The following is an 18,126-nucleotide window of genomic DNA, read 5'->3' on the forward strand; positions in this document are numbered from 1 at the left end:
GTTATCAATGCAATTGTTTATAAATTGTATTTAAATTGAGTGTTGTTGTACATACAAAATAATGAAAAAGAAAATATACACATTTTCAATAAAAAAAATGAAAATTAAAGCGGGAAAACTGTCATAATTAAAAGATTTGTTTGTTTATCCCATTATTCTATCAAAAAACATGTAGTAAATGTTTTATAAAAAAAATTTAAATTTTTTATGATTTATTTCTAGAAACAAACAATTCATTTAATTAAAGAAATTTTTAAAAAATATATTTATACAGTTAACTGTTGCAATTCCATTTGTTTTTGTTATTTATTTTGTTTTTATAAAAAAATAATACCAATTTTTTCGTTTAACAAAAAAAAGTGAATATTTTTAATAAATTCATTATGAATTTAATACATAATATTTCAAACATTAAAGTGATTTATGTATAAACCAATTAACTATAACCTTGGATTAAGCAAAACAACAGCAATTTTAAATATTGTTAGAACAACATTTTTTCTAACTCAAAATGGAGCCATCAATATTGATTGGTAAGTGAAAAAAATAAATTAAATTTCAATTGTTTTAGCTTTGTAGTTATTAAATATTATTTAATTTAATGAAATAAAAAACATTTAAAAATATATTTTCAAAAGTATTTTAAATTTTATATTTTTAAAGAGTTTCCCCTTAAAGGATTTTTTTTTAAATGAGCAACAATTCAAAAATATGACTAAATTCTCAAAATCCTACTATTTATCCATTTCCTTTAGAATTTTGAAAAAAATTGCCTTTTGAAATATTTTCAGGAAAATTTTTCTGGGCCTTATTTTGAAATACTCATGCTAAATACCAAGAAATACTATAAAAATGTTTTTTTGTCTTTCTTTTTTAAATTTTCCTCGAAGTAAATATTATTTAAATGAAGACAAATGCTGAAATACGCCTTTATTTTGAAAATCATACCGAAATTTAAGACTTTAATTCAGATTATTTATTTTCCTCACAATTTTGAAAAATTTCCCTTTTGAACTATTTTAAGCAAAATTTTTCTTATGTCCCCTTATTTTGAAATATTCATGCTAAATAGCAAGAAATACTATAATTTTTTTTATATTTTGTCTTTTTAAAAAATTTCCCTAGAGGGAAATATTATTTAAATGAAGAAAAATGCTAAAATACTCCTTTATTTTAAAAATCATATTGAAATTAAGGAATTTTATACAAATTTATATATTTTCCTTGCAATTTTGAAAAATTTCCCTTTTGGGATTTTTTAAGGGAATTTTTTCTTAAGGTCATATTCTGCAATTTTAATGTTAAATTAGCAAGTAATAATAAAAATATATTTTTTTTAGGCAGTTTTAAAAATTTCCCTCGATGGTAATTACTTTTCGATGATAATTACTTTTATAAAACTACTAAAAATTATGTATTTTATTGAAACTAGAATTTTTTTACAATTTCGAAAAATTTCCCTTTTGGGATATTTTATGGGAAATTTTTTCTAAGATTATATTCTAAAATTTTAATGATTAATTAGCATGAAATAGTAAATATTTTAATTTTATTTGGGATTTTGAAAAATTTCCCTTCTTTTAAATGAAAAAAGTCCTAAAATGTCCCTTTTTGGATATTTTTTATGAAGAAATATTCTAAAATAAGCCTTTATTTTTATAAAAACAATGAACATTTAGAATTTTATTGAAATTAGTTTTTTTTTTTTACAATATTTCCCTTTTTGGATATTTTCTAACAATTGCCCAATTCACAATTGGTGTCGTAGCGTTGTATCGTTGTATGTCGTAATTTTTTTTATTAATGTTTTGTTTTTGTTTCGAAAAATTTGTTTGAAAAATATTTATGACATACAATGCTACAACACTACGACATCAATTGTGAATTGGGCAAATGTTAATGCTTAATTAGCATGAAATGCTAAAAATTAGATTTTTTTTATGTTGAAAAATTTCACTCCAGGGAAATTACGTTCAAATAAAAAAAAATCCTAAAATGAGAAATTGACTGAAAATATTAAATGTTATTGAAATTATTTGTTTTCACAATTTTGAAAAATTTCCCATTTTGGATATTTTGGTCATGTTTAAAAATGTCCCTAATTAAACGATTTCAAAAAGTCAAGTTTCGCTGCCTTATCAAATACTTTTACTGCTATTAGCTTTCAATTCCAATTAATATATCACCTCATTATAAAATTGTTGTTGCTTTTTTTTTGAAAATTTTCCTAATAATTTTATTTGGTTTTACTATTTATCCAGCTATTTAGCAATTTGAACACAGTGTGTCATTTTGGTTTATTTAACTAGTTCAGTATTTAACAAACTTTTACCAATGTTGGGAACTGGTATGAATAATAATGATAAAAAAATACACAAAAGAAAATAAAAGGAAAATAGTTGAATAAAAAAGAAAAAAAAATACAAAAGTAGTGCGCGATTTAAACGGTTGCGCTTGAGTGCTTAGCAATGTCAATAGGAAAATATGCACTGAAAATAAACCTACATAAATAAAAGCTAGAAAAAATAAAGCAAAAACGTGCTGACTAAAATAACCAGAGTTGGCTTAAAACATCTAAGGGCAGTAAAGGAATGAAGTCATGAATTAAAAATAATTTTAGAAAATATAATGAAAATACTAATTTTGTATAGTTTTTTAAATAATGAATTTTTTAAAAAAAATTAAATTTCGAAAATTTCCCTTTTGGATATTCTTGAGGAAATTTTTCTTTTTGATATTTCTAAGAATTTTGTTATAAATTGAAAAGAATTCTTAGAAAATTTAAATTTTTGTTGATTTTTAATAATTTCCCTTAAGGGAAATTTATCAAAAAATTACAAATTTACTATATTCAAAATTTTTTTGAAAATTTCACTTTTGGAATATTTTAAGGAAATTTTTTAATTTTGTTATTTTTATAGATTTATGACTAAATTAGCAAGAATTTCTAGAACATTTAATTTTTTGCTGATTTCCAAAAAAAAAATCCCTTATGAAAATTTATTTATGGATAAATTATGGTTAAATTTTGTACAAACATTTATTAAATTTCCATTATTATAACAAAAAATACGAAATTTTTATGATATTCAAAAATTTTGAAAATTTCCCTTTTGGGATATTTTTAGGGAAATTTTTCTTTGTAACATTTTTTTAAATTTAACATATAAATTAGCAAGAAATCAATAAAATTAAAGTTTTTCTACTTTTTTGTCCAATTTTGAAAATTTCCCTTTTGAAATATTTTTAGGGAAATTTTTCTTTTTGCGATTTTTTGAAATTTAACATATTAAATTTTGTACAAACATTTATTAAATTTCCATTATTATAACAAAAAATACGAAATTTTTATGATATTCAAAAATTTTGAAAATTTCCCTTTTGGGATATTTTTAGGGAAATTTTTCTTTGTAACATTTTTTTAAATTTAACATATAAATTAGCAAGAAATCAATAAAATTAAAGTTTTTCTACTTTTTTGTCCAATTTTGAAAATTTCCCTTTTGAAATATTTTTAGGGAAATTTTTCTTTTTGCGATTTTTTGAAATTTAACATATAAATTAGCAAGAAATCAATAAAATTAAAATTTTTCTACTTTTTTTTGTCCAATATTTGAAAATTTTGAAAATTTCCCTTTTGGAATATTTATAGGGAAATTTTTCTTTTTGCGATTTTTTGAAATTTAACGTATAAATTAGCAAGAAATCAATAAAATTAAAATTTTTCTACTTTTCTTTGTCCAATATTTGAATATTTTGAAAATTTCCCTTTTGGAATATTTAGAGGGAAATTTTTCGTTTTGCGATTTTTTGAAATTTAACGTATAAATTAGCAAAAAATCAATAAAATTAAAATTTTTCTACTTTTTTTGTACAATTTTGAAAATTTCCCTTTTGGAATTTTTTTAGGGAAAATTTTCTTTTTGCGATGTTTTGAAATTTAATGTATAAATTAGCCAGAAATCAATAAAATTAAAATTTTTGGAGTCTTTTCCAAAATGTCCTTTAAGGGAATTTATCTCACAATATCGAAAACTGTCCATATTTTAATTATGATAATCTGAAACATTAGAAATATACTAAATTTCTATATTTTAATGATCATAATTTACAATTTTTAAAATTTCGCTTTTGGGATATTTTTTAATACATTATATTTTAAAATTTTTATTCATTAAGTAGCAAAATAAAATACAAATTATAATTTTCTTCAAAATTTAACTCAAGGGATATTTATTTTTAAATTAATGAAAAACGGAATTTTTTATAAAAAAATAAAATTTTTGAAATCCCAAAGAATTTTTCTTCTTTTTATGTAAAATTTTGAAAATTTCGCTTTTGTAATATTTTTAAGGAAATTTTTCTTTTTTTATGACAAATTTTGAAAATTTCCTTTTTGGGATATTTTTAGGGAAATTTTTCTTTTTGCGATTTTTTGAAATTAAATAAATAAATTAGCAAGAAATCAATAAAATTAACAGTTTTCTTCATTATAGGTAAAATTTTGAAAATTTACCGTTTTGAGATATTTTTAGGGAAATTTTTATTTTAAACATTTTTTGAAATTTATCATATAAATGAGCAAGAAATCAATAAAATTTAAATTTTTGGAGTCTTTTCGAAAATGTCCCTTAAGGGAAATTTATCATAAATTATCGAAAAACAGGAAAATAATTACAAAAATTAATAATTTCCTAATTTGTCGTAAATAAATCGTTATATTTTATTTAAATTTCATTTTTTTTTTGCCATTTAATATTAAACTCCTTTAAGAAACTAATTTTCTTCTAGCATAACTTATTTAAATTTCAAAACATATTCCAATTTGATTCCCCAAATATTTGAAATGGCATGTTCTCTATTCATACAAACACTATTGCAAGCAGTTGTTTAAAATTTTCCAACAAAAGTTGTGATTTTTGTTGGTTTTCTCAACAGCTCAGCTTGATGCTGGTTTTAAAAAGCCATAAATATTTTTCTCATTTGTCAGTACTTATACTAACATACATGACATATGTATTTAAGTACGTGTGAACGAGTTGTATAAAGTCCTCAAGAATTTTGTCCAACTGTTTATAAGTCGCATGTTCCAAGTGCTTTTTCCCTCTAACCCTAAATAACATTAATGCAGTGTTGCATACTACACTGCCATGCAACATGTGGTGTTATGAGATTTTTTTTTTTGTTCAAACATAAATCCAATAAGCGCAAATAACAGCTTTAGATTTATATTTTGTATAAAAAAAATTAAACACATTTTTTAAATTCTAACAGCAACTGCAATTGTTGTGTCAGAGAGTAATAATGGAAAACTAAGCTGAAGGCGTGTTGTTGGGAATAAAGGGGGGAGGGTTGGGTTACATAAAATGACATACAAATGCAGACATTTTCGACAAACCCATCCAATTTATTTGATTGGATTTTTTTCCATTCAAACCTAAAGTACATAGAAATAAATGTGGTTGTCATTATTGTTGTAATTACAATACGAATACAAGTCCATATCACCCGTTTTTAAATATTTATGTATTTATATGTCAAATGAATGTTGTTTCCACTCGTAATGAGATTGTTGTCATTTTCGTTTGCAAACTCATTTATTGATAGAATTTGTTTATTTATTTGTTTATTACGTACATTATTGTACTACAATTTCTAATGTGGGATTTCCGAAAGGAGTGTACTTACGTCTGTCTATATGTATGAATATGTTAACAGCTTAGGGTTGTTCGATGTTAGAATTTTTAATTTAAACAAATGAGAAATTGGAACAGAAATAATAGATTAGTAATTAGCTAAGAAAATTGTAAAATATATTTTTAAAATTATTTCATTATGTTTTGGAATGTAAATAATTTTAAAGGAAATGATTTTAATTTCAGGAAATACTTAAAATTTTAACAAAATTTTTGATTAAAAAAAAATATTCCCAATTTAAATATACCGAGAATTTTATATTTCGAGCAAATTTCCCTAAAATTTGCAATTTTAAAAGAAATTTTCCAAAAATGTTTTATTTTATAGGATATTTCCCAAAATTTTGTAATGTTTGCAAAAAAAGTGATAATTTTCTTAGGCTCATATCTTGCAAATAGTTCGGAATTTTGATTTACTCTCTGAGGCAAAGTTTTAGCCCTTATTAAAAAGAACAAAAAGTGTAAACATATAAAATCAAAAAAATTTCATCTTCAAGATCAAAATTTCTAAAAACTTTAAAAAATTAAATTTTTTTTACCTTTTTTCCCCTGTTCTGGTTGATAGGTAGCAAATCGTTCAAAATTCAAGGAAACAACGAACTACAAAAATGTACCTAAGATCTCAATAAACAACTTTCTGGAACATATGAACTTCCTAGGAATGATTCTTAACACCGTTTAGGATGGTCAATATAAGTTAGTAAATAAAAACTAAAGGAATTAAGTGTTTTGTACCATAAACTATTAAATTATTATAAACTAAAGCATACTTTTAGGCAGTATTAAAAAAAATATTTCTAAATTTATAGAGGCGAGAGCTAACTCCATGCCACTTTGAGCATGTATTGCTGCTAATATCAATGATATTTGAAACGTTTTCCTAGTTCCCCCAGGTTCAACAAGGAACCCTTTTCATTATCGTTTGATCATATTCTCCTTTTTGCTGTTCATTTAAAAGTGAAACATTTATTTTGTACTTGTTATTGCAAAGCTGTAGTATCGTAAGCACACTCGTCTTCCAATTCACGATTCAGTGCATTTCTGGTTTATTTCCCAAACAAATCTTCAGGTAGCAATTACGAACAAATCCGCAGAAGAAAGTATGTATTCAATTTGGTCCAGCCGTATTCCAATTTTAAGCATCCGAATAAATCACGATTCATTTTTATATTAAACTAGTTGACCCGACCGGCTTCGCCCGGTAGCCAACCCTGCCTGTTCTTATTTATTTGCAAATAAAATATCTAAATTTGTACTGCATACTTTAGGGGCTTTTTTATTACAGTTGACTGTTGACTGTTTCCGAGTTTTACCCGAATTTTTTTCATTTTTTTTCTTTACAAACCATCTCCTGAAAATTTCGAATCGAATAAAAACAAGTAAGAGAGCTATATTCGGCTGTGCCGAATCTTATATACCCTTCACCAAATTATACTTTAAAATTAATTTTTTTAAATATTTTTAGGTAAACAAAATTTAATTTTTTTTTTAATATTTTTTCAAACATTCTTTTTAAAAAAAGTTTTTTCCAATTTTTTTTAAAATTTTTAAAATGCTTCTTTCTCTATAAAATATTTGTGTTAAATATAACTTAACAGATTTAAATGTATTTATTTTATCTAACAGTAAAATTATCAATATTTTATTTTATGGCAACCATAAAATGTTTTTATTGGTTTGTTATTTTAAATTTTTATCGTAAATCAAATGCTTGAATACTTAAATAAGCTGCATAATGCTATTAAAGAATTTGACAGAAAACCTTGAATTCATATTTATTTTTTAAGAGCCACTAGCAAGAGTTGGAAATATTGAAACTGAAACTGAATACTAATAAAATATATGAATTTTTCTGAGAGATAAAATTGACTTTCAAAAAAATATGATTTTGAAAAATTCTTTAGAGGATCGTAGGTAAAAATGGCCATTTTTGGAATGCTACACGTAAAACACTATATAGGTTTGGTAGTCCAAGGGGTGCCTAATGATCAATTTTCTCAATCATAATGCCATTTTTACCTACGATCCTCTAAAGAATTTTTCAAAATCATTTTTTTTTTTTAAAGTCAATTTTCTCAAATCCCAAAATTAGTTCAGCTATCCCACTACAAGTGCACGATTAGAGACTTCTTGGACTACCAAACCTATATAGTGTATTACGTGTACCATTCCAAAAATGGCCAATTTTATCAATTATCCTCTAAAGAATTTTTTCAAAAATCATATTTTTTTGAAAGTCAATTTTCTCAAATTCCAAAATTAGTTCAGCTATCCCACTAATAGTGCATCATTAGGCACCCCTTGTACTACCAAACTTATATAGTCTGTTACGTGTACCATTCCAAAAATGGCCATTTTTACTAATGATCCTCTAAAGAATTTTTCAAAATCATATTTTTTTGAAAGTCAATTTTCTCAAATCCCAAAATTAGTTCAGCTATCCCACTAATAGTGCATCATTAGGCACTCCTTGGACTACCAAATCTATATAGTGTGTTACGTTTACCATTCCAAAAATGGCCATTTTTATCAATGATCCTCTAAAGAAATTTTTAAAAAATCATATTTTCTTGAAAGTCAATTTTCTCAAAATCCAAAATTAGTTCAGCTATCCCACTAATAGTGCATCATTAGGCACCCCTTGTACTACCAAACCTATATAGTGTGTTACGTGTACCATTCCAAAAATTACCATTTTTACCTACGATCCTCTAAAGAATTTGTTTTCGAAACAGACATCCAAATTTGTAAATTCTATAAATATTTTAGATATTTCATTATTACAGACCTCATGGAGTACCACTTGAATATAGTTTTGGTCATGGACTTGGTTCCATTCTCCTGTATTAGCCTCCTAAATATACTACCTCTTAAATACTACCTCAGTTAAATGCATAACAGTGCACTGTTAACTGCAAAATAAGCTCTGTTACAAAATGTGGTTTGTGTCTCTACTAGATAAATACAAATTTATCTTCACACACATAAAATCACTTGAGTTTGCCAATTTCAAGCTGGTCATATTTCTTGATATAAAAGGAGTTTTTAATGATGTGGTGTCTGCAAATATGGGATTAGCCCTATACGACCTTAGGTTGGATCAATCGATTGTTAGGTTTACAGTGACAACAACTTCGATCTCTAGACTGACCAATTAAAGAGTGTGTGTATGAGTTGGACATCAGCTGTCTTATTAGAAAATTGAATTCCATTAAGTATAAATGATGTAGCCGTGGCAGTTTCAATGATTCACTCAAAGAGCAAAGAGAGTGAAGGAGACACCCAAAACGCTAAGTGAGTGTGTGTAAATCCGAGCAAAACCTTGCTGCTAAGGAAATACAGAATTACTTTTCAATTGCTAATTTGTCCAAAGTTTACTATAAATATCCTAATTTTCCAAATTCCATAAATAGCAGATTTTCCTGAAATTTACTATAAATCTATATATATAAAAATGAAATGGTCCATGTATGTAATGGCATCACGTGAGAACGGCTGGAGCGATTTGGCTGATTTTTGTATACCCTTTCATCTTCGTGAGAAGGGTATATATGTATAAGTTTGTCATTCCGTTTGTAATTTCCACATTTTTCATTTCGGACCCTATAAAGTATATATATTCCGGATCCTTATAGATAGCGGAGTCGATTAAGCCATGTCCGTCTGTCCGTCTGTTGAAATCAATTTTCTGAAGACCCCAGATATCTTCGGGATCCAAATCTTCAATAATTCTGTCAGACATGCTTTCGAGAAGTTTGCTATTTAAAATCAGCAAAATCGGTCCATAAATAACGGAGATATGAGCAAAAAACCGGGACAACATCGATTTTTGACCTATTTTTGATCTATATCTGGATTACTAAGTCATTAATATCTACAATATGGATATCTAATGATATATATTTCAAAATCCATTGCAACGATGTAGATAAAGCTATAGTAAGTTGGACCTACAATGGGTCAAAATCGGGAAAAATATTTTTTAACCCGAATTTTTTTTTCATCAAAAAATTTTGTTTGTCATACATTTTAAAAATTTTAAAAAAAAATTGGAAAAAACTTTTTTTAAAAAAAATGTTTGAAAAAATATTAAAAAAAAAATTAAATTTTGTTTACCTAAAAATATTTAAAAAAATTAATTTTTTTTTTAATATTTTTTCAAACATTTTTTTTAAAAAAAGTTTTTTCCAATTTTTTTTTATAATTTTCCAAATTCCATAAATAGCAGATTTTCCTGAAATTTACTATAAATCTATATATATAAAAATGAAATGGTCCATGTATGTAATGGCATCACGTGAGAACGGCTGGAGCGATTTGGCTGATTTTTGTATACCCTTTCATCTTCGTGAGAAGGGTATATATGTATAAGTTTGTCATTCCGTTTGTAATTTCCACATTTTTCATTTCGGACCCTATAAAGTATATATATTCCGGATCCTTATAGATAGCGGAGTCGATTAAGCCATGTCCGTCTGTCCGTCTGTTGAAATCAATTTTCTGAAGACCCCAGATATCTTCGGGATCCAAATCTTCAATAATTCTGTCAGACATGCTTTCGAGAAGTTTGCTATTTAAAATCAGCAAAATCGGTCCATAAATAACGGAGATATGAGCAAAAAACCGGGACAACATCGATTTTTGACCTATTTTTGATCTATATCTGGATTACTAAGTCATTAATATCTACAATATGGATATCTAATGATATATATTTCAAAATCCATTGCAACGATGTAGATAAAGCTATAGTAAGTTGGACCTACAATGGGTCAAAATCGGGAAAAATATTTTTTAACCCGAATTTTTTTTTCATCAAAAAATTTTGTTTGTCATACATTTTAAAAATTTTAAAAAAAAATTGGAAAAAACTTTTTTTAAAAAAAATGTTTGAAAAAATATTAAAAAAAAAATTAAATTTTGTTTACCTAAAAATATTTAAAAAAATTAATTTTTTTTTTAATATTTTTTCAAACATTTTTTTTAAAAAAAGTTTTTTCCAATTTTTTTTTAAAATTTTTAAAATGTATGACAAACAAAATTTTTTGATGAAAAAAAAATTCGGGTTAAAAAATATTTTTCCCGATGGACATGGCTTAATCGACTCCGCTATCTATAAGGATCCGGAATATATATACTTTATAGGGTCCGAAATGAAAAATGTGGAAATTACAAACGGAATGACAAACTTATACATATATACCCTTCTCACGAAGATGAAAGGGTATACAAAAATCAGCCAAATCGCTCCAGCCGTTCTCACGTGATGCCATTACATACATGGACCATTTCATTTTTATATATATAGATTTATAGTAAATTTCAGGAAAATCTGCTATTTATGGAATTTGGAAAATTAGGATATTTATAGTAAACTTTGGACAAATTAGCAATTGAAAAGTAATTCTGTATTTCCTTAGCAGCAAGGTTTTGCTCGGATTTACACACACTCACTTAGCGTTTTGGGTGTCTCCTTCACTCTCTTTGCTCTTTGAGTGAATCATTGAAACTGCCACGGCTACATCATTTATACTTAATGGAATTCAATTTTCTAATAAGACAGCTGATGTCCAACTCATACACACACTCTTTAATTGGTCAGTCTAGAGATCGAAGTTGTTGTCACTGTAAACCTAACAATCGATTGATCCAACCTAAGGTCGTATAGGGCTAATCCCATATTTGCAGACACCACATCATTAAAAACTCCTTTTATATCAAGAAATATGACCAGCTTGAAATTGGCAAACTCAAGTGATTTTATGTGTGTGAAGATAAATTTGTATTTATCTAGTAGAGACACAAACCACATTTTGTAACAGAGCTTATTTTGCAGTTAACAGTGCACTGTTATGCATTTAACTGAGGTAGTATTTAAGAGGTAGTATATTTAGGAGGCTAATACAGGAGAATGGAACCAAGTCCATGACCAAAACTATATTCAAGTGGTACTCCATGAGGTCTGTAATAATGAAATATCTAAAATATTTATAGAATTTACAAATTTGGATGTCTGTTTCGAAAACAAATTCTTTAGAGGATCGTAGGTAAAAATGGTAATTTTTGGAATGGTACACGTAACACACTATATAGGTTTGGTAGTACAAGGGGTGCCTAATGATGCACTATTAGTGGGATAGCTGAACTAATTTTGGATTTTGAGAAAATTGACTTTCAAGAAAATATGATTTTTTAAAAATTTCTTTAGAGGATCATTGATAAAAATGGCCATTTTTGGAATGGTAAACGTAACACACTATATAGATTTGGTAGTCCAAGGAGTGCCTAATGATGCACTATTAGTGGGATAGCTGAACTAATTTTGGGATTTGAGAAAATTGACTTTCAAAAAAATATGATTTTTGAAAAAATTCTTTAGAAAATCGTATGTAAAAATGGCCATTTTTGGAATGGTACACGTAGTACACTATATAGGTTTGGTAGTACAAGGGGTGCCTAATGATGCACTATTAGTGGGATAGCTGAACTAATTTTGAGATTTGAGAAAATTGACTTTCAAAAAAATATGATTTTTGAAAAAATTCTTTAGAGGATAATTGATAAAATTTGCCATTTTTGGAATGGTACACGTAATACACTATATAGGTTTGGTAGTCCAAGAAGTCTCTAATCGTGCACTTGTAGTGGAATAGCTGAACTAATTTTGGGATTTGAGAAAATTGACTTTCAAAAAAATATCATTTTGAAAAATTCTTTAGAGGATCGTAGGTAAAAATGGCATTATGATTGAGAAAATTGATCATTAGGACTACCAAACCTATAGTGTTTTACGTGTACCATTCCAAAAATGGCCATTTTTACCTACGATCCACAGAGGGACCAAACATACTAATTTTGCGGATTAATTGAAAATACAAATTTCAAGTATCGTGAAAACTGAAAGTGCCAGCTTAAAGAGAACAAAATTCTACATCAGCAGGCAAAAAATTAATGTAAAATATTAAATGGTATTTTTATAGTCACGTGTTGAAATTACATATTGTGAAAAAAAAACCAAAAAAATTGATAAAAAAAAAAATAAAAAATTACGCAAATAAATACTATTTGTGATAGGTAATTTAATAAAATTAACATTTTATTTTTTTTTTTTTTAATTTTTTTTTGATTATTTTTTTTTTCTTGTGGTTAATACGAAGTCATCCGATAGCAGGCAATTTTGCGAGAATTTTAAAGTTTTATATCGGGAGCCAGTTATCACTCACGTTCAGATCTGTAGTTTTTATATTGTCTCATTTCAAATATTGTGTTGTATTAATTTCAAAGCAGTGCATTTAAACTTTGCAAGTCTTTTAGTGGCAGGAGTTGGGAAAGATCTCTATTATTCAACCTCCCATTACTAGTAATATAATGATATCTTCTTAAAACAATATGGTAGTTTTTTTTTTATCAATAACATGCATAAATTTAGTGTGTCTCACTGATGTAGTTCTATAGATATAGGAGAATTAATAATTCATTTGTATGGGGGGAACCCGATTCCACCCTCGTATAATCGTCCGATTTTGGCGTAACGTGTAGTTTGTTTTCAGAGTTACCCGCAGCAAATTTAGTGTGCATAACTAATGTAGTTCTATAGATATAGCACAGTTAATAATTATTTTATATGGTGGGTAATTGACTTCCCCCTCCTATATCTCTAAAATTTTGTTAGAATATGCGGATTGGTGTAAGGGCTACCCACGTAAAATTTTGCGAGCGTTGCTATTATTGTTGTTGAGATATTAATAAATCCGTAAAAAAGATGCATTTGACCCCACTGTGCGATCCTCTAAAGAATTTTTCAAAATCATATTTTTTTGAAAGTCAATTTTATCTCTCAAAAAAATTCATATATTTTATTAGTATTCAGTTTCAGTTTCAATATTTCCAACTCTTGCTATTGGCTCTTAAAAAATAAATATGAATTCAAGGTTTTCTGTCAAATTCTTTAATAGCATTATGCAGCTTATTTAAGTATTCAAGCATTTGATTTACGATAAAAATTTATAATAACAAACCAATAAAAACATTTTATGGTTGCCATAAAATAAAATATTGATAATTTTACTGTTAGATAAAATAAATACATTTAAATCTGTTAAGTTATATTTATCACAAATATTTTATAGAGAAAGAAGCTAAAATGTGTAATTTTCAACTCATCGTTTTGCACTCCTTAAAATGCTTTTAGTAACCAGACCCAGACCTTATCTTTGTTTTATATATATATTTTTTTTCTGGCAAAGTTTCATGGAGACAGCAATTAATGTTTTCATTAAACGATCAACAAACAGTAATAATATTAATAAAACTAATAAATAAATAAATTATGATCTAAGACTCCAGACACCAAACTAATTGAACAAATAATGGTTTAATAAAAAAAATAACAAATAAATAAACGAAGACAAACACACAAAAAAATATATATAACTGGGTCTTTAAACATTAATTTACAACCATTCAACAATGAATTCATGCTCATATTTTTGCATAAAGAGTGGAAGTTAATTTGAATTTTAATACATCATTTATTTTATGGCAGATGATGATGCAGATCTTCATCATCATTGTCGTCTTGAATGCAGCATCTTTAAAATGCTGTTGATTGTTGGTTGGTCTGGCTGGCTGGTTGACTGGGGCCGAAAAAGAAAAACTACATTTATTACTGATTACAACAAACAAACAAACAACTACTTATAAAATTCATTCGGAAAAAGATGCACGTCATCATCAGCATCGTCAGCTATGGCTCAATGCAAGAACATAGTATAAAGAAACAATCAAACAACCCACCATCGCCTTCACCACCAACTCCTCCACCACCACCGCCACCAGCCTTCAACAATTCAAAGCAACAGCAACACGTTCCATCATCATTCAAACAAATGAAAAACGAATACGAAAGATTAAAGAATAAAAACTGAAATGCAAGGATAAGAAATCAACCAAAAAAAAAGAAAAACTCTGTAATGGAAGAATTAAATGAAATAACTCTTGGTTTTTTCAAAAACAACGAAAACCAGTAAAGTGGGCATGAGAGCATGACGGGACAAAGGCGAATTTCAATAATCTCCTACAACTATCAAAAACTGGCCAGAGCTTTCTAGCAGACAGATATCGCACGGATTGATTTTGTTTTAATGGCTGATTTGATATCAAACATTACCAGGCTTGATGTCAAATTTTTCAATAATCTGCTACAACTAGCAGACAGAGACCGCATTGTGACCGATTTGATATCAAACATTACCAGGTTTGATATCAAATCGGCTTTCTTGCAGACATACTTTTCTGTCATGGTCTTTGATGTTTTTGTTGGAGTGCTGGCTTTCACAAACTGTTTTTTTGGCAAAGAATAATACCCAGTAATTTTGGAAGTCCGAAAGTGTCAGTTCAGTATCGTGCAATCGGATGCTTGGAAAGGATTCCTGCATCTCCTTAACAACACAGTTTTGCTCTGATTTACACTCACGGACTTATATTTTTGGGTGTCTCCTCTAGTCTCTTTTTATTCAGCCCAATTATGAATAAAAATACCCGGGAGTTTTTCCCCTTTTCTCATTTTTCCTATTCAAATTCAATGGGTAAAAAAACTCCCGGGGAACAAACTCCAGCGGAATTTTTTATTCATAATTGGGCTGATTATGTTTGGTGTGAATTACTGAAAGTACATCACTTATACTTCATGGAATTCAATTTCCTGATAAGACAGCTGATGTCCAACTAGAGATCGAAGTTATTCTCAGTGTAAACCTAACAATCAATTGATCCAACCTAAGGCCATATTGGGCTGATCCTATATCCACATTATTAAAATCTCCTTTTATATCAAGAAATGATTTTTTAATATATCCTACTAAAAAATGAAGTGCCATCTCAAACGACTTCCCCTTTATATATGTAGGTGTGTTAGGTTGGCTTTCCAGGAGAGTTTATTGTCAATAACAATTTCTAGGTATTTTGGAATATCACGGCCCTATGCTTTTTATAGGAACAACAGGAATTAATATAAATATATTTTGGGATATCCAAAGTTGTCTGTGCAATGTCTGACAATCGAGGAAGAATGAAGTGCCATCTCAAATGATATGTTAAAAGTTGGATAATAGTTAAAAGGTTGGATTTCCAGAAGAGTTTATTGTTCCGGGTTATCCAAAAGTGTCTGTGCAAAGTTCGTTAATCGAGTAAGCAGGAATATTATTTTGTATCTCCATGAAAACAACATAAGTTCAGTAGTGCTCGCATTTACAATAAGACCATTGCCTATGCTTTATCGACTTACCATTTGGATTGTTTGTTCGAGTCTGTTCGTTATCGTAATCACGTGAATCCCTGAAACTGCCAACATTATATAATTCGAATAGGCAATAGATTTGTAGTTCATGGAATACAATTTCCTGAGCAGGCAGTTGATGGGAAAATTCCACAGAATTTGAGATAAGACGTCCTCTTGAAATGTGGTTAGTCTTGAGACCAAAGGCTTTCCCTTTCCCTAATGAATTCTTCTTTAGTTTATTAGTTCCATAATAAACCTAACAATCGATTGATCCAAAGCTAGCAGTAATTGCAAACAAATTTTTCGATATATCTAGATATGCCGACTCAAGCGACTTCTTCTTCACATGGGAATTCTGAGAGGTGGATAATACTCTTTGGTCATTCCATAAAAGTGGAGAGCCACTTGAGCTAAGGCCCATTTGGACAGGCTTGAGATCGTTGCAATTTCCATTTCCGAAATGATGATTCTATGTAGGGCAAACTGAAATATATACAAATTTTCAAAAGGTAATATTTTTACTACTTTTTTAAAAGGTAGTATTTCTATTACTTTTTTAAAATGTACTATTTCCACTACTTTAGGAAGTATTTTTACTAATAGGTAGAATTTCTACTATTATTTAAAAAAAGTAGTATTTCTACTACTTTTTTAAAATGTAGTATTTTTACTACATTTTTAAAGATCATATGTCTACTACTATTTTAAGAAAGTAGTATTTCTACTACTTTTTTAAAAGGCAGTATTTCTGCTACTATTTAAAAAAGTAGTATTTCTACTACCATTATAAAAAGTTGTATGTAAAATAGTAGTACAAATACTACCTTTTTAAAAATTGTAGAAATACTACATTTTTCAAAAGTAGTATTTCTACTACTTTTTTAAAATAGTAGTATTAAACTACCATTTAAAAAAGTAGTAGAAATACTACTTTTGAAAAAAGTAGTAGAAATATATTTTTAATATTTTTTTAAAAGTAGTATTTCTACTACTTTTTTAAATGGTAGTTTAATACTAATATTTTAAAAAAGTAGTATTTCTACTACGTTTTTCAAAAGTAGTATTTCTACTACTTTTTTAAATGTTAGTTTAATACTACTATTTTAAAAAAGTAGTAGAAATACTACTTTTGAAAAATGTAGTAGAAATACTATTTTTTTAAAATAGTAGTATTAAACTACCATTTAAAAAAGTAGTAGAAATACTACTTTTAAAAAAGTATTAAAAATATAATCTTTTATAATAGTGGAGAGCCACTTGAGCTAAGGCCCATTTGGACAGGCTTGAGATCGAAGCAATTTCCATTTCCGAAATGAAAGATTCTATGTAGGGCAAACTGAAATATATACAAACTTTCAAAAGGTAATATTTTTACTACTTTTTTAAAAGGTAGTATTTCTATTACTTTTTTAAAATGTACTATTTCCACTACTTTAGGAAGTATTTTTACTAATAGGTAGAATTTCTACTATTATTTAAAAAAAGTAGTATTTCTACTACTTTTTTAAAATGTAGTATTTTTACTACATTTTTAAAGATCATATGTCTACTACTATTTTAAGAAAGTAGTATTTCTACTACTTTTTTAAAAGGCAGTATTTCTGCTACTATTTAAAAAAGTAGTATTTCTACTACCATTATAAAAAGTTGTATGTAAAATAGTAGTACAAATACTACCTTTTTAAAAATTGTAGAAATACTACATTTTTCAAAAGTAGTATTTCTACTACTTTTTTAAAATAGTAGTATTAAACTACCATTTAAAAAAGTAGTAGAAATACTACTTTTGAAAAAAGTAGTAGAAATATATTTTTAATATTTTTTTAAAAGTAGTATTTCTACTACTTTTTTAAATGGTAGTTTAATACTAATATTTTAAAAAAGTAGTATTTCTACTACATTTTTCAAAAGTAGTATTTCTACTACTTTTTTAAATGTTAGTTTAATACTACTATTTTAAAAAAGTAGTAGAAATACTACTTTTGAAAAATGTAGTAGAAATACTACTTTTTTAAAATAGTAGTATTAAACTACCATTTAAAAAAGTAGTAGAAATACTACTTTTAAAAAAGTATTAAAAATATAATCTTTTATAATAGTAGTATTTCTGCTAAATACTTTTTTAAAATGTTGTATATCTACTACTATTTT

The 18,126-nt window shown here is 26.9% G+C and overlaps 1 protein-coding gene across 11 annotated transcripts in view; it reads left to right on the forward strand.

Annotated features, from left to right (window-relative positions):
* Positions 1–18,126, forward strand: part of Dys (Dystrophin) — a 576,591-nt gene that overhangs the window by 9,061 nt on the left and 549,404 nt on the right. For 10 of the 11 annotated variants that reach the window (XM_065498970.1, XM_065498974.1, XM_065498975.1 and 7 more), the window contains exon 2: positions 361–533. In XM_065498970.1, the coding sequence (XP_065355042.1) occupies positions 512–533 (22 nt within the window). In that variant the 5' untranslated portion in view covers positions 361–511. The remainder of the gene's footprint in view (positions 1–360; positions 534–18,126) is intronic. The other variant, XM_065498973.1, reaches the window with a different exon arrangement.

The sequence above is a fragment of the Calliphora vicina genome, chromosome 1 (assembly GCF_958450345.1).
Source record: "Calliphora vicina chromosome 1, idCalVici1.1, whole genome shotgun sequence".
NCBI classification, from domain to species: domain Eukaryota; kingdom Metazoa; phylum Arthropoda; class Insecta; order Diptera; family Calliphoridae; genus Calliphora; species Calliphora vicina.